At 41.1% G+C, this 18,587-nt stretch overlaps 1 protein-coding gene across 1 annotated transcript; it reads right to left on the minus strand.

The window, feature by feature from the left end:
- Nucleotides 1–378: 378 nt before the first annotated feature.
- On the minus strand, nt 379–12,107 carry wfdc1 (WAP four-disulfide core domain 1). The gene is made up of 7 exons (XM_046395480.1): nt 11,621–12,107; nt 3,228–3,423; nt 2,928–3,011; nt 2,414–2,554; nt 2,032–2,082; nt 1,874–1,933; nt 379–1,789 (listed from the first exon to the last, which is right to left on the minus strand). Exons 1-6 carry the CDS (start codon nt 11,711–11,713, stop codon nt 1,875–1,877), a joined length of 624 nt encoding a protein of 207 aa, XP_046251436.1. The 5' UTR covers nt 11,714–12,107; the 3' UTR covers nt 379–1,789; nt 1,874.
- Nucleotides 12,108–18,587: the final 6,480 nt, after the last annotated feature.

Below are 18,587 nucleotides of genomic sequence, written 5' to 3' on the forward strand. Positions count from 1 at the left end.
TGATATGTGTTTTAGAATACAATAATAGAAAGGGAAAAAGGTGACTAAAAGTCATTCTTACACGTTTTTCTCATTTTTCTATGAAGACAAATAATAGTGAAATAAAACCATTTTACATTTTTTGTGGGTATCCAGAAACTGTCAGAAAGACTCCCTGAGGTCTTGAGGAAGCTGCTGCAGTTGGAAACTGCAACCAAAATCTACACTCTAAAGTATAACGATAAAACAGGACAGGATCACAACAGTCTCAGAACACTTGACATGAAGTGTGTTGTGTTGCTGTTGCATGGCATCATCGTCTTCATGTTTTGTTTTAATCCTTTTTTGTTTTTTTTGGCATCAGCTTATTCCTGAATCTTACAGAAACTCACACAACAGTTCAACAATGTGGTTTATTTAGAATAAACAAGGCAAAAGTACAGCACCAGTCAGAAAGCAACATTCAGACATGACTTTAAAAGCTTTCCAGCTTTTCTTTTACACCTCCAGTTTATTCTGTGACCAGCTTATTGTTCTGTATAAACGAAAGCATAAACGAAACTGAGCACCATTTGAACTGATAAGAGACGACTTGAACTGAAAAGCTGACCGAAGGAAGGTGAGTTTAAGATGAACACAAGAGACCTTATAGCTAGTTTTAGATATCTGCTCTGTGCAAAAGCACCTTTTTAATATCATTCCTGTACTGCAAGAGGGGCTGATAGTTTGAGGTTTGTCAAAAACACTGGATTATTTAGAAATTATGCAGTATAATTATTCAAAATTGTGGAATGTTTGAATAATCAGGCTGTACCAGTACTGTCACTGCACTAAATTTATTTCAGGAACCTCATTACAGTTATAATTCTGTATTTACAGAATTTATCTTCGAAGGGATAATACATCCCAAATTGCTCTTTTCATTATACAGCACTTGCCTTCTGTAGGCTAATTTAAAGGTGTTTTTTAAGTTGTTAAAGGTTTCCTCCTTGAGAGGCGAAGTACCAGTTTAAATCTATATCTCTCTCAAATGAATTTAATGAGTGCACATATCTTATTCAACTTATTATTTATCTTATTTAACTTTTGCTTTTCATAGCAAAGAAGTCACGGTCAGCATCTGTTTGCTGGAACTAATCGACAGCTGTTCCAGATCTTCTGAAACTGACACAATCCACACAGTCATATGGTTTTGATTCTTCTAACCAAAGTTATTAGTCAGAATATTAAACCACACTTGGATCTGATTTAAAGGTGCAACCACTATGGCTGGAATTTACCCTGTTTGTCTGTAAAACATTCCAGGTTTCAGATTAAAAGATCTAGGGGGACTGACCTTCAGAGAACGAGAGAAACAGAATGAGTAACGGGGCCACATGGTCTTGATTTTCTCTGCTGACCAAGCCTCAAGGTTAGAGAGTGTGATTGTGTGTGAGAAGAGGAATGTGTTAGAAAATGAAAGAAAATGGCATGGGCTCCTTATTTCCTTTGGAGACATTAGACAAACAACTTTGGTGCACACGCTGCTCTCCTCATCTCTGCTTCGCCAGCACAGACACCAGACAGAGACATTAAAAAACGGTACAATTTCTTTGGCTGTGTACTGTAGGCTTGTCTGACTTGTCTCCCAAAGGACTTCATGACTGAGGCCGCAAGATGGGGCTTTGCAAAAGAGGAGGTAGCAGCTGTAGGTCTGGTAAAAAGGTCAGCTCTGATCCTGGTTCAGGTGTGATGAGAGCAGATCGAACAGGAGTGGGCTGGATGTCTGAGGTTGTGTTATGGTCGTAGCTGAGGCTGAGGTCATGTTGATCTGAGGGCAAAATGTAAGGTTTGTCTAAAAGGAGCAGAGGTTTTTGGCTTTTAATGTGATAGATCAAAGTAGCTGAAAACGTACTTCATCCCAGGTGCTTGTGATGATGTTTGTCATAGCCGACTGCATTGTTAGAACTGGTACCTGTCAGAGAAAAAGCCACCATCATGTCAGGCATTTTGGTGCTATTTCTTATTTAGTAACAGTGCAGGTTTATGAGTCATCCACATTACCTCACTTACCTAAGTAGTCCTTGTAGTCCTTAAAGTATTTGTGCCTCAGGCCACGTCCATCTGTAAATTCCAAAATGGAACAAGTAATATCTTGATGTTCTTTTGATTAAATCATTACTTTAATATTTCTGCCAAATGATTCAGCCACAGAGTTGAGTCTACTGAGTTGCCAGGTCACTTATAGCTGTGATATATATATGTGTGATATATAGCTGTATTATTTATATATCTATTTAATAGGAGAAACTTGGCACCTAACAGCATGCAATCAGACGAGGCTCAGTTGTTGGCAGAGCCCAGCATCCTGTCTCTGTCCACTGGTGCTTTACAGGAGCACAAACTTTACAGAGACTTTTCAGGCTAACAATTCAGCTATTTTACTTTACCATACCGGAGTTGCCACGTTGCTTGATGCACTGTCCCCGGTTAGGGATCCCAGCAGCAGGGTTTCCTGGGTTGATGATGTGGCACTCATAGCCTGTAGGACAATGAAGAGGCTCATCTCCGTCCTCAGTTGTGCTGCAGGCCTCAGCTGGTGGGCAGAAAATATGCTATGCTTTAGAAGAAGTTACAAACATGAAATACAGCAGGGTCATTTTGTGGTTATGTGCATCTCATCTGCTGACAGTGGAGAAACTGCTGAATGCTCATGCACAAAGCGAGCATCTCCTGGAAGAACTATGGTGAAATCAAACCTAAATGTGCTAAATGAAACCCGTTTAATTTGTATACTCGGAGGGCAAAGCCTGGATGGCATTAGCATTCAAAGGATTTGTGCAGGCTAAGATACACCGTGATCATTTCAGTGTGAGAATTTCAGTTAGGTGAAAGTCATGTAAGCAGACCAGCTGGAGTTACAAGTGTTTTCTCTGACCTCGGTGACAGGGTCAGATGTGTGTACTCACCCTGCAAAACCTCCTCAGGGCCATCTAACAGCCAGCCATTACCCCCCAACCACCGAGGCTTGGGCTGCACCAGCCAGTCCAACACTGTTCAGAACACACACACGCAAGCACAAACATACACACATCACAAGTTTTTATGCATATTAATGAAAATAACTCAATGTAAATTTATAATGTCAGTCCTGAAATAGCTAATACTCATCAAAAAGTGCAATATCTTGTCCAAAGTCAAAGTCTGCTATGCAACCCTCAGACCCCGACACTAGTGTGTGTGTGTGTATCCATCTGTGTGTTGCTGACCTGGTGGTGGCTGGACAGACTCCAGGCAGGCGTAGATACAGCCGTTGTAACAGCAGCGTTTATGGCGTTCACACTCCGAGTCTGAGCGGCAGCCTGGCACCTCACAGGCTCTTTCTGGCAACATCTGGGGTGGAGGTGGACATCGGTCATTCTTCTGATGCTGTGTGGACTGGGGGTGGTTGGGGTACTCGTAGTCCTGAGAGACAGACAATGAGACAAAAGTCCAATAAATTCACATGGTGTGTTTCTGTCTTGCATATAGCCTTCCCTCTCCATATCATGGAGCTGTGAGTCTGCTCAATTCATACACCATAAATAATAGCTGTTTGTTTTGTGTGTGAAACAAAAGGACAGCAGTATCTAATCAAATAAAACTTGAACCACAATTTTGAACCTCGAAACTGGACATGAGCAGAGCGCATTCTGACTCCCTGTTGGAGCTCGACTCCTCTCCGTTCCTTTGGAAAATCACAACTTTATTTCTACCTTGTCAAAAACATGAATTAAAGATTAAAGATTAAAGTGACATATTTTGTCATTGGAGGGAACTCACTCCAACGAAATTTGTTCTCTGCATTTAACCCACCCAAGTGACGTGCACACACACACAGCAAACCCGGGGCAGTGGGCGACCGCGTGCAGCGCCCGGGGAGCAGTGGGGGTTAGGTACCTTGCTCAAGGGTACCTCAGCCATGGACACCGGGACGGGGAATCGAACCAGCGATCCACCGGTTACGGGTCCGACACCCTAACCGCTGATCCACGACTGCCCCCATATCTGTGCCAATCCATATTGTAGCTCTTGAGATCTTTCATTTTTTAAATGGATTTTTCAGGATAAATCTTAGCACTAACATGGCTAAAAATCTACCTATAGGCATAGTTTGGACTGTGCTGTACAGGGAAATTATATGAAAAATAGAAACTGTCCAGGTCAGGCTTGATCTGCACAGCAAAGACGGATGTTCACCGGGTGTGAAGATTACTTTCTAACCAGCAGAGGGCAGCAATGGATCTGAGTGATCACTTCTCAGTACAGCAGAGCAACAGCAAAAGCACTTGATGTTTGATTTTGGTATTCATGCAAGCCTGCTAATGTTTTGATCTGGATTGTAGGACACAAACACTTTCCTGTTGAGCTTCGGAGAGTGCAAGTAGGCCAAAGGACCGTGAGCCAAGCAAAGACACACTTCACACACTTGGACTGCTTTGACAACGTACAATACAGGCCTATGTGCACACATACACAAGTACACTCACAGCAATGAGGATATGCTCTTGTGCGTATGCATATTATATCATAATGAAATCTGTATCACAATCAACATATATGTAGTTTCAAAGGATTTACCAAGCTGCAGCTCTTTATCAACTCCAACTTGTTGGTTTGGACATGTCCTGGACAACATTTGCAGGTTTATTCTCTTCCACACTGCTGGTATCAGATGTCATATTCTGTGCCACAGTGAAATCAGCCATTCATTGTTCTGGATACACCCAGGAAATACTGAAACAAAATGGCAAGAAGCTCAGCTGCCCTGGATTGAACATGTCTTTTTTTTTTTTTAACTGTTTTCTGATACACTTTGTTTTGCTTTTGTATGACTTGCTACTTGTGTGATTAAGATTCCAGCTCATTTGACTACTGTCTTCTTAATGCCACAAAGAGTAATTAGCAACACTGCCCTGTTTACTGGTTGATCTAATACAATTTTTACAGCGGTTTACAACAGTTTAAGGATATTGATTTTTTCATGTGCCATTTACTGGAGTCCTAGGTGGTTAACTTTGAACTCCTTGAAGTTCTGCTTGGTTCATTCCTTACCAATGTCTTTTCCCACCAGTGAAGGAAAACGTCTTTTCTCACTCTGGCCTTCATGAATGATCAGAATTCCTTTGTTACAGTCATTATCTCTGTTTGTCGAAAGGTGTGTCAGTTTTTCTGAATGTATGCGTTCACGTGGGTGAATTTGTCCAACTTTCCAGTCTCAGCCGTTAAATTGAGAGAGAGATGGGTGTTTTTTTTCTACACTAGATTAGTAATTAGATAATAAGCTTGTGGGCTGCACATGCTCATTAAAACTGTGCTGTCTATTTGGCAGGCTTACCGAACAATCTTACAAGCCAACCAGAAAGACAAATCAGATGTTTGGCGCTAACCTCATATCACTCACGCTGTATGGGTGTTCACTTTAAACACACATTAACCTCTTCTGGCAGCTCCAAGCTTAGTGGGTGGATGGGGACGAGGGAGTAGATTCACACCATTGAGGGATGGAGGGAACAATGTGTGATGCTTACAGTTAGAGCTTAGAAATTTTACTTTAATCCTGCAAGTACAACTTTGTGTCTTTGAAATTATGTTTAAAGTGTAATAGCATCCATCCATCCATTTTCTATACCGCTTATCTGTCAGGGTCGCGGGGGAGCTGGAGCCTATCCCAGCTGACTACGGCCGAGAGTACACATTGGACTGGTTGCCAGTCTGTAATAGCAAATATATTTATATATGTTCAAATACATTTAAATACACATTCTTGCAACTCTTGTACCACACACAAATGAAGTGTGTAATTCAGTAAATGTTATATCTTAACATAGTCAATAGTCCAGGTAGTAGCCAGTTAGTCAGTTTCCAGATGCAGCAGGCAGCTGATAAACCTACTGTGTGACAATGTTAGCCATGAACATAGTGGAGCAGCTAAACAGGCTAACAGCTAAACAGCTGAACAGCTAAAGGGCCAGATATTCTCCCCAGGAGTTGGTGGAGACCAAGGCAGGGCTAAACACAATGGCAAGAAACACAACTCCGACTGAGTGCTAATGCAAGTTCAAGTGAATTTTTCAGCTATATCTGTGTTTTGTTTGGAGTGAGCGAAACTAACATGCATAGACTGATAGTTAATGTCCTCTCTGTACCCTAAAATGAGTGAAAAAAGTGTGATAAACTAGAGCCCCCCTCTGGAGCCATAAAAAACATTTTTTTTAGTTTTCATTTTTTTTAACATGGAAATAATTCCAAGACTTGTAAAAAAATTGTATATTTTCTAGTGTGACTTATCAAAAAAACTGTTCTGTTACTGGTACCAAAATGTAGGAATTGGCACATGCTGTCGCTTGCCTGAAAAACATTTGAACAATAACAAGCCTTAATCACTTGACCACCATTTTTGCAGCTACTTCTCCTCCCACACACTGTAGACTGCAGGTCTTTCATACTCTTCAATCATGGTTCTCAAGAAGTAAGTGGAGTTGAAATGGTTTACAACATCTCCTGGTACAATTAGATCTGTGAATGAGGACTACAAAGGCTTCTGTGATTGTTTAATGACATAATGACTACTACCATCTGAGCCTTGTCTCATATCCGATCAGTGGTAAAAGCCTCCAGCAAACATGTCCTACAAAAGGTCAAGTGTACCCTTCCTGTTTATGTGACAACGTCTATTTGGTTGTACACATGAATATTGTACAATGCAGAAGCCATTCGTTCTTTAATATCTGCTTACTGTTCTTATCCGTGAGCCTTAGACTTAACAACAATAATTATGCTTTTCACTCCCCCCCCCCCCCCCCCCGCACTTTATGTCTATTATTCAGTTCTTGCTGTAACTGCTTCACTCTCTGGCTCATCTTGTCATCTTTGTATGCCAGCAGGGCTGCCATGCTGTGTGTCCTGAGCTCTATCGCACTATCCTGCACACATCTCTCTGACACTGTAGGCCCGTGTGTGATGTTCATGTCTATCTGTGGGCATGTGTTCGCCCTTTCTGTCTGAGACTTCTCACCATCTCCTTTTTTTCCCCCGTCCCCTCGATTTTTTCCCTCTCCTTCCTCTCCATCAAACAGCTCCTTTTCTTTATCAGTTTGTCTTTCTCTGTTTTAGTGTGCTCAGTGTTTTGGGTAGAAGCCACTTGAGACTCTGTCTGGCTCCATAACTGTACTGAGATCAGGCTGCTTATGGTTCCACATACAGATCTAAGACAGATACAGAGATTTTCTGCTTCCTTCGTGAATGCACATAGACACACATACCAAGGAAGACCCTATGTGCATGTGTAATAGTGCAGGGTCAGGTTTGTGCACACATATGCATAAACAAGAAAAACTGTGTTCTTTCACCTAAGTGTCAACTCCAATGTGTCTTAGCAAATGTGAGGTAGCCCACAGCACACATCTGGTTACCTTTTGGGTTGCCAGGTCTTATTTCCTGTCTCTACACAAGCAATCAGTTTGACAGAAAGATAGACAGAAGTGCAGATAAATGGAGGCACAGCAGGTTAAACTGCGAGGCGAGCATGCAGCCTCTAAATCAGTCGGAGATGAGAGTTTCAGTGAGTGATGGGAAGACATGCTGACAGACAAACAGGTACAGGCACAACTGGGAAAAGCAGTCCTTGAATTGTGAACATACTGGCAGTGTGGTGATGTCTAACCTTGAAATGCAGGCAAACAGACTGAACCCCAATGATGTGCAGTTTACACAAGTCAAAAGTACATCCACTGTGGATGTAGCTAATTAGTTTTGGGAAAAGGGTCTGAAATAGCGCCTGCTACCTGTCAGCCATAACCTGAAGTAGCAGGGATGGCAATGATAGAGGTCCCCATAAACCCATTCACTGTATTATTGCTTGCTTCTCCAAAATAATTAGTTTTATATTGTACGTTAAAAATATAAACAGTGGAAAAATTTCAAGGTAATTTTCTATTTCAGGACAGTGTCTGTACTTTGGTATGCAGAGTTATGAATACAGACATGTCTGTGGTCTCACAGACTCGAATTTTCTCTTTGTTGTTTCTGATAATGTAAAGTGGAAATCTCTCTGCTGTCAAATAAAAGAAATGTCTAGAAGATGAGAGGCTCCAGGTAAAAAAGTGAAGCAAATGCGGGAATGAGTTTGTATAAGTTCAGTAGTGTGCTTCTGACCAGCAGGCTCACATCATCTGACTGGGATTAGTCCTGCATAGAATCACACAGACCAGTTCAAACTACTAGTAAGCCGTATGACTGACTGCTGTAACTCCCATCTGTATCCATAATTCAAGCATAGAAAAAAGTCTACCTTAGCTTAAATTAGATAATGCTGTGACATAATTGTCTGTAATACTTAAAGGTATGAATGATTTTTTGCTTCTTGGTGTTGACTGGCTTATTTTTCCTCAAATTAGGTCCCATGGTGGGAGAAATGTTGCCTCTCTTTTGGTCAGTGGAAAAAAGTTGGTCAAAGTTTACCAAAGTTGAACTTGACACAAAAATGTGGCCAGATTCACTTTGGCTCCACAAGCAAATCAAGAAGTCATAGTGATTCAATTAGAATTAATTGCAAATTACTGCAACTTAATTACTGTAGAATGCTGCTGTTTTAACCATGGCTGGACTGCATTTGCCATAAACTCTGTGCTGATGATTATGCTCAGCAGTGAAACGCAAATCATACAAAAATGACACATTCATTTCAATTCAACAAATCATTACACAAAACAAACTATGAGTGGCAAAGTAAAGTAGGCCCCATTTTTCCTTGAGAGTCATAAAGCTGGACAGTCTCTCTACCACTGCATTCACAATGTTACCTTTAATCCCTTTGAATTCCGTTTGTGACATGAAACTCTTGTTTTAGTCTTATTGTACAAAATTAGAGGTCATTACATGATGTAAACTATTCTTTCTATATTTACAAAGTATCACTTTGTTAAAAGTGACAAATGAAGTGAAGCAATGTATATGGACCCGTACTGTTTTACATATTGGCCCCCAGCCAAGTCATGAACAGGAAGTACACATGTATCTGAGCATCTGCAGGGCCCCTGTGTTATACCAGGTGCTGTCTGAATGGTCCACATCAGAAATAATTGAAACTGTAAAGATTTATGATGTTAGCAGACAGACACTGTTAGTGCTCACTGACATGCCCAGGCAGGTGTCTGAGACAGACTGTGTTATGACTGGATGTGACTAAATAGTCTGTTTGTGTGTGAAAGTGGAGTTTGTGAATCAGGAGTAATGATTTGTTAAGAGGGTGGACATGTTTAAAGTTTCATACCAATGTATTCTTGCTGCTTTGCAAAAGAGATTTGTATATTTAATGTGTACTTTTCACTTCCAATCATCGACTTCGTTACCCAAAACAATCTAGTCAAAAATGTGTTATCTTTGCATTATTTTCCTACAAATGAAACTATACTACTATATATACTTTTGGAGGTACAAGGTTTTCACCTGATAGAGGGATTATTTAGTTGTTCCTGAATATTGTTTAATGAATGATCTCGAGTCAGTATGATGCCAAACAAACTATAAAGCTCTGTTATTATCATTTCTGTGGTGCTCTTTTCTCTTTCCCTTCAGCTGCCCATGTCCACATTCATCTTCCATCAAACATGTTCCCCTTGATTGCTGATTCTACCTTTACACGCTTATTATATGTGTGGTTTGCCAAGCTTTTCCCCTGTCTATCACAAAGAGGAAATAAGGAAACTGCTACTGGTGACCTTTGGACCTTGTGGCAGCGGGACGTCCAGACAAGAGGGGACGGACATGATGCTGATCCCCAAGACCATCTGACCCAGAACTCAAACACACATTTCTCTTGGTAAGAGCCTCACATAAGGGGAGTCAGCAATGAAGTCGCACAAAGGAAGTTGAGGCATGCAAGGACAGTAAGATGTGGAATCAAAGAAAACAACTAAAAACACATTCATATTAACTGTAAAGTGCAGATTTCATAATTCATGTAAAAACCAATTGCTTACATTACAAATGTACATACTACAGGAAAACTGCATAGCTACAATCACTGATCCATTTCATATGTATTGCCCAAAATTACTTTCTAGATCTGCAGATTCTGTAAGGTAACAGAGTCACAAAATATCTAATCAAGGATTTAGGAGAGTTTACTAACTGATTGGCCTTGTCGAGAACTTTTGGCTATTTTGAATTCAGTATTTACTTAGATAAATAAATTAGGAGAAACCTTGCGCACACAGAAACAAAAAGGACCATAAATAAAAAATCAGGCCCTGAGCATGCTGGTGGCCTTGGCGGTTTGTTTTTAATTTTTACCAGTTTTCCTTTCAAGACACACCATTCCATAGCGTGGTGCCTACATGAAATGCTCACTGACTATAATTTGTCTTTCTGCACAGACCCAGTGTTATGAATGAGGCTGCGGGTGTGTGTGTGAGTGTGAGTGTGTGTGTGTGTGTGTGCGTGGGGGGGAGGTGGTTTAAAAAAATGAAAGATTGAAAGATGCAGAGATGAAAAGGTTCAGAGAAAAAGAGACAAACTCCATCTGCACAGCCCTCTCAGCATGTTCCAATTACAGCAGCTTTGAAGCAGAGTCCAGCAAGACGGTACTTTTGGCCCATCCTGAGAGCAGGAGGAGACGAGAGAAAAGAGATTTGAAAGAGGGGAAAATGGTAGCTGTGAGAGGCACATGGGTGAGGGGAAGGAGAAAGCAGGGCAGAGAGAGGGTGAAAGGGTAACTGATTCATAAGAGAGAGAAGAAGAACGATAAAGCAATGAGGGAGAGAAAAGGGGCCAGTGAGGGCATAAACCACTTAGAAAGTGAGAACATTGAAGCACGAGAGGGAAAAAGAAAGAGAAGGCAGCACGCTACAGTGAGCCCTTGTTAGAGATGATCAATCAGCTACACTGAGCTGAGTTAACAAGCAGGGGCCCAGTCTGCAAGTTCAGTTCCTGCCCTAATAATCCACTACACACACAGACACACACCCACACACAGACAAACACACACACACACACAGTGTACATCCAGTGTGCCCATTAATTACTCATATGGAAACTTGAAAATCAGCGACTTATTCCAACCTGTTGCACACTCCACTTTCTGCTCCTCATCAAAATGGAAAGACTCTCCTGTCAATGTGCATTTTTCATGCTTCAAAATCAAAGTGTATCTGCTCACAAACTGCTTCTTTTCCAGTGATGGAAGAAATTTTCACATGGAGCCACGGAGTGAAACTAAGCTAAATGAATATGATTTGTGTAGTGAAAATAAACAAGGGGTTTTGTTGATGCTGTTGTGCTGTCCTGTGTCCCTCTTGGCCATAAATAAACTAACGTCCACAAACATTTAACTGTTTCTTTGACCAGACTACTTGAATAAATGTACACTGATGTAAAGTTAATGTATATCACTGTTCTTTACATTACTGGATTAAAGCACTCAAGCAGGTCAACTTGACTTCCTGTCACCTCAGCCAAAAAACTGCTCTGACTATGTGCAACCAGGTCTCTAACAGAGCTAGAATCGTGTTGTGTAAGCTTTCACCTGCTTTCACTCGGTGGATATTCTGAAAACAGCTATAATGTAGAGAAGAAAGCTTCACACTCATAAAAAAGTGAAAGGTGAGGTTAGCAGCCCCACCTTATGGCTGAGTCCTCTTTTCCTGATTCTTCTGGCATCACTTCCTGTAGAGAGGACCAACAGGGACAGCAGCAGCACCACAGAGCCCGGCATGGTCCGTGTCCTGTACTCCAAATCCAAACTCTTTCTCTGTCTCCCTCCTTCTCCTCTTGTCCTGTCTCAGAGATGTTCCTTCTTCCTCTCTTTGCTCCAAAATTTGTCCTTTTATGCGTTTGTGGGTCTTCTGTTATGCTGCTTTCCCAGTTGAAGCAGTAACTCTCCCGTGCTCATGTGCAGCCAGAGATTACACAAGCCCTCTCCCTCCGACGGGACCTGCCTTTATAATCGCCTGAGGAAAAAGTGCAGGGCAGAATGACAGAGCAGAGGGAAAGAAGGGGAAATACAGTGGAGATGAATGGAGGCAGTGTAGGGAAGAAACTAAAGGAGAATAGTCAGGGGAGCAAAAGAAGGGGAAGGGAGAAATAGCAGCTGTCTGTGCATCAGTTGCTGAGAGCTGAAACTGTCTGCTGGCACAGCATGCGCACATGTCTCTGGTGGGGGGGGGGGTGAAAGGAGGGAGGGGAGAGCGTTAGAGAGGGCAGCGTGTGTGAGAGACCTCCCCCTTGCCCCCTTGCTGCATCTCGCAGCACATCTGGCGATCTTTATGTGAATTTGACAAAGTCATGTCAATGAGCGGTCGGAACATATTTTGAGGCTTTGATTCACATGTTTTGCTTGCGTGCAGTATTGTAGGAGGGAAAATAAATGGCTTTACTAAGTGCAGGGTTTGAAAAATACTTGTTGACTGCTGGCTTGGAGTTCAAGCATGAATTTTAACTATTAACAGTCCAACATTCGTGTGTACATTCCTGATTTCCCTTAGGGACAGGGTGTGCATGATTTATCAGTACAGTGTTGCAGGGAATACATAGAACACACCTGAATGTGTATGAATGTGTCTGTGTGTGTACAGTCCTATGTCTGGATAATATGTTTGGAGAGGATACAGTGTGATTTCAGTGGCATTGACCCATAAAGAATGAAAGCATGTGGTGTGTTTCAGGGAAAGGGGCCTCTCTGTCTCAATCCCCATCCTGTGCTTCCTTTTTCACATTTCCCCAAAGTTGTGCACCCTCTCAAACTAGGACATCTTCCCCCAGTCTCACCCCTCCCCACCTTACCGCTAGACCTTTCTCGTCTTTCTGTCCCCTCCCCTCGCTCCATTCTCAGTGTCTTGCACTGAAAGGGAGAAAGAATGCTAAGCCTGCACAAATCTCAGTCATTATTAGTTTTACAGGAGCGGGGCTCATGTCACTGGGAGGCCCTGGCTTCACTTACACAAAAGACAAAGTGAAGAGTTAGAATGAGAGAGAAACAATAGAGCAGAAAGGGGGAAGATAGAGTTGGGAAAGAGTGCATGAATGAATATGAGTGAAATTCAGAGAAATGCGCCTGTTCATTGCTGACAGGTTTGGCAGCACCATTATAACGGTGCAGAGGTGCATTTAAATTATTTTGGGAATGACTATTCGCAGCACTCCTTTTGCAGCATGATGTCCTGAAAGTCCTGACTCCTGTCATCTTGCCTTAAAATCAGGTACTGTTCCTATTAAAGTAGTAGCTTAGTCAACAATAGATCAAAGTCCAGTGATAAGCAGACAAGAAAATCTCACAGAACTGCAAACTTGCCTTGTACATGTCAAGCTTTCCACGTCTAATACTTGTCCCTCAAAACGCATCTGTTTATTCTGCTCTCCATCTAACAAAAGTGCCACCTGTGGCCAGAATTTGTGGCTTAAATTGCATCACAAGGGCTGTGTGTAGTATAATATCCAAATGGATTATGTCAAAGTTTCGGTGCGACAAATTGACCCTGACATTTTTGTACTTTCTGAAACATGGTTGATATTTGTCTTGATATCCATAGTATCCTTTGATGTGGTCAGCCTAAGGGAGGTGGCATCGCCATTTTTGCGCCAGAGTTTGTAGATTAGCAAGCATCAGGACAGACTAATTGAAACATGTGAGTTTTCAGTTAGCAGAAGCAGAAGCTTCTAGTAGCTAAGTAGCAGAATTAACGAATGTGCACCAGTGCAAAACCAGGGAGGGTTTGGAGATGTTAGGGCCACTAACTGAAGGCCCTGTCACTGTCTTTTATATGCAGCAGCATGCTCTTTCCCACGTGTTTCCAAACACTTTTGTTTGATGCTAACTTACTCACAAACTTGCTTCTGGCTTACTGACAACCTGTGAGAAAAGAACAGCACTACATTCCATTTATTTAAAAGCCATGTCTTGGTAAACTGCCAGGGCATTTCACATGTCTTTTTAAATATAGATCAAGCTACACACTGCAAGTCCCAAGATTACTTACTCCTTGAAAATCACCATAGCGTTAATGAGATTGGGAAACAGGTTTTTAAATTTTATGCTCCACAGAAGTGGAACAATTTATAGAGGCTTGTGAGTTTGGACAAGCTTATCCCATTTGCTCGGTTTAAGGCCCTCGTGGCTGGCATAGAACAGTGTGACTGTAGATGTTTTCTTTGACTATTTGTTGGTATGGTCTGTTAATATTGTATATGTATTACATATGCATTATGTATGTAGTAATCTCGTTAGCCAGACTTTCTAATGTTCATAGTTTACTCTATAAAGACAGAAGTATTGAGATGGGACTGTTCTTCAGGGGTTGGCCTGGGCCCCTTACTTCCAGTGAAAAGTCTTAATGCTTCAGCATACCAACACATTTTGGACAATGCTATACTTCCAACTTTGTGGTAACAGTTTGGGGAAGGCCCTTTTCTATTCCAGTTTGGCTGTGTCCCAGTGCACAAAGCAAAGACATGGCTGGATGAGTTTGATGTGGAAGAACTTGACTGGCCCACACAGAGCCCTGACCTCAACCACATCCAACACCTTTGGGATGAACTGGAACAGAGATTGTGATTCAGGCCTTTTGGTCCAACATCAGTGTCTGACCTCACAAATGCTCTACTGCATGAATGGGCAAAAATTCCCACAGAAACACTCCAGAAACTTATGGAAAGTCTTCCCAGAACAGTGGAAGTTGTAATATCTGCAAAGCTGTCTATGTATTTAGAATGCAATATCATATATATTATATGACATATATTTGTCCATATACACTATATGGACAAATATATAATATATATGTCCATACAGTGTATGTTATAGCAGACAAATGTTGAATCCATTCCATACAGTCACCATCCGGTAAACTCTTGACATATTGAGTAACTCTCATACACCACTGTGTCCACAGTGAGGAAATCCAAAACTAGACAAACCTGCAGTATTTACAGTACTTACAGATGCTAAGTTTGATTTAACAGTTGGATCACTCAACGTTAAATAAGTCATCCACTCTAAAATACTCAACTGTACAAAAAATGAAATGTACCTTAATGGAGCAATTCTATATTAATAATATATAATATTCCCAGACATGTTTATTCTCACATACATCATTACTATCCTTCCTTGCCTATCCTGGACTGTATACATGAATACTGTAGAAACTAAAAACAGTATTCATGAATAGTATAATGGGTGAAACATTCACACATTCCAACCTATGGATAAGACAGCATTAAGTGCAAAAGATCAATTCTGAACTGAATTACTTCTTATATAAGACAGAATTAGAGAGAGAGAAAGAAAAACCTCAAAGACTAAGTCTACCGACGGGCAATCTTTTCAGACACTGACTCTCCACTCAAACACAGAAATTCTTTTCATCTGAGAGGCTTTCTCCGGAGGCAGAGACACACTGTGGATGTTTCTGGAGGGTGGAGTTTCTGCAAGTCTCTGGGGGCTTCATCTTCATATCACATGTTTCTGCACTCTGATGGTCAAGATTAATTCCAGTCTACTTCGTGACATAATAGTTGGTAGCTGTCCAGAGAAGGATCTGCCTCAGTGGTTGGAGCAGTTCCTCAGCCACACGTGACAATGACGTGAGCACAGTAAGAGTGAGTTTGTACATGCCAAATGCGAATATGTATGGCATATGTTTCATAATGAAACCCAGCTTGTGCATCTGGACAAAATATGTGCCACTTTGTGGATTAACATGTTTATCCAAATGTGCTGATAGTATGTGGTTTGTGTGTCTGTTTACCCAAAACATTTACTGTATTTATTTATTGTTTCTGAATGGTAGCTTCTGTTCATCATACTTCTGGCTGAAATTTGAGTTTTTGCAAGAGGAGGATGTTCATTAATATATAATAATTCAGACATTTGTGTAAATGTTTAGCTCTCACAAATGCAGATTCTTGCCTGTGAATACATTATACACTGGCATATAAAATATTACATCATACGAGAACTTTTTTTTTAGGGTAAATATTTCCAGCTAAGTGCTGGCATCCGCATGCTAGCAAATTCACAATGAGTAAGCTAACATGCTAATGTGTTACCATCTTAGTTTACTTATTACCTAATTAGCATTAAGCACTACAGCTGAAGCTGATGAGAACGTCATTAGTTTTGTAGGTATTTAAACAACAGTTTAACAAATGACCTGACAGTGGTGCTAGATGGAGTATCACCAAAGGCGTCAGGATTCGTCATCTGGTGAGCATGACTGTCTGTACAAAATTTCATGACAATTCATCCAACAATTGTTGAGCTCTTTCACTAAAAACCAAAAATGTGAACCTCATGGTAACACAAGGGGAAGGTCGGAGGATCACCGAAGTCATCAGGATTCAGTTTCTAGGGACCATGAATGTCAGTACATTCAACTGGCAGACTGCCTTACTGACCAACAGGCCATTTCCATCCATACAGACACAATGCTGGCATGGCTAAGCATATAACATATAGAAATGATATTATTGTAAGTCTATGCAAACCAAAAGGTGATCAGTTTATCATTTTATTTCCGTTAACTTGCTTCTCCGGTGGGCTGCACTTGTGTCAGTATGATGAAGCCTGAAGCGGAAGCCTGTCAAAGCCATTCATTCCAAATTGGGGCTGTCAGCCTGAGTCAGGGGTCAGCCTGAGAGGTCAGAGGTCAGCTGTGATTGGTTATGGTTTGTAGGCTGCTGTATTTGGAGAAGGGTGAAAGTTGAAATTGTTGGGCTGTAATACACTTAAGAATTTAGTTCGTCACATTACATCTGAGTTTTTTCACAACTACAAAGGATTTTGCTGTAGAAAGTCTCTCTAGCATTTTGATTCACACAGTTTATTCAAAACTAAGTTTGTCCTTTCAATGTGTTGTCAACAGCAATAAAAGTCTACTTTGCTACTTTACTGTCTCCCATTTAAAAAGTTCACCGAGCACAAGCTGCATCCCAGCATTTGGTTTTAATGTCTGTCTGATAGAATGTAAACGTTGAGCAGCAAGAGAGGGCAGATAAATCTCTGACTTAATGGCTGTTTTAGTCAGTGATTGGATGTGCGCATGTCTTGTTTGTACAGTTTGGATTTAAGCAATGTGACAAAACAGAAAACACACACACACACACACACACATACACATACAGTATGGGTGCACACAAAGAACAAAATTGTGTTGAGGATTTATTTGACTATAAAGAGTCAACAATCCTATTACTGGCGCCATTTGCTCTACTTTACCAGACTATGAACCAGATACATCAACACAGAAATGGAAAAGTTTCTACACTGCTCATGTAATCTCATAATGTACCTTTGCATCAATACTTTTTATTTGTGATGTCTGAAATATGATGTACTTTTGATCCTGTGTGCTTTTATGTGATGCAATTTTTGTGTGTCTTGAGTTATGGCAACAAAATGGCCTTAATGAGTTAAAGTTGGATAGCTGTTTAAAGATGCAGGCTGACTCTGGAAAAATAAAAGAAGAAAGGAGGATGAAATGGAAAAAGGAAGAAAACAAGAAGCTGGGGGACAGAAGAGAGGCAGATGTGGGTTGATAGAGGCACGGAGTGCATTGTGAGGAATGAATGACAACAGACAAAGATGGGATCACATAGACCAAACATCTGTATCATCTCTGCCTCTCACATCTGAAAGCTATCTATCCTTTTATCTTAAAAATCTAAAAATCTGTGTGTTTACATGAAGAACCGGTTCTTAAATAACCGAAATCAAAGTGAAATCACTTGTTGAACTTGGACAGGGAGCCACTGAAACTCAAAACACATGAAAGATTTACCTCTGCGCATTCCTGAAGACTATTCTTTGACCTGTTTTGGGTGTTGATGCTGTGGACTAAAACTGTGAACATTTTTGCCTTCTGCAAACAAATGAAGCCGATTATAAATTGCAGTCTGGAAGAAGAAGGAAGGAAGAAACCTTTTTCAAAGTCAAGGCATCCACAGGCCATGTACACATGAAACTATCCATGTCTAACGCAGTAACCTGTTCGAACATGCATTTTTGCCTTCAGTGGAGGTGGTGTGCCAGCCAGGTCGCTAGTAACGCTCATTAAGCTAAATCCCCCGTAGCTACGCTAATCATTTCTCATTACCACCATGTCTGTCTCTCTTTTGTTCTAATCAGTGAGGAGGTTAGAGCCATGCTCGAGCTCAGCTTCTTCTCCCACATGACTAATTTATTCCTCTATCTTTATCCTCCTATGTCTCTAACCAGCACAAAGTCTGACTGCACTCAGCTAACTTTGAGGGTTCTTCAGTATAAAGTAATTAAATATTTTCTATCAATGTCCCTCTCTTCCTCTATGTTCCTCAACTCTTTTCATTTTCCCTCACCTTCTATTCTACTCTTCCTCTCCCCTCTTGCACTGATCCTCAGCTTTAAGTTTCCCCTCCTCCTGATTTCCTCTCCCCATTTTCTCCCAGCTGGTTTTTACTTTTTTATTTTTTTCACATTCATGCCTTTTCTCCCCTCTCTTGTCCCCGTTACCTTTTCCTCTCCCTCCTCCTTCTCTTCTCATCTCTTCTCATTCTCATCCCAGCTACTGAGTGCTTTGAACTCTGGTAGCAGTGCAGCATTCCTCAGCATGACC

Source organism: Scatophagus argus, chromosome 7 (assembly GCF_020382885.2).
Source record: "Scatophagus argus isolate fScaArg1 chromosome 7, fScaArg1.pri, whole genome shotgun sequence".
Taxonomy (NCBI): Eukaryota; Metazoa; Chordata; class Actinopteri; family Scatophagidae; genus Scatophagus; species Scatophagus argus.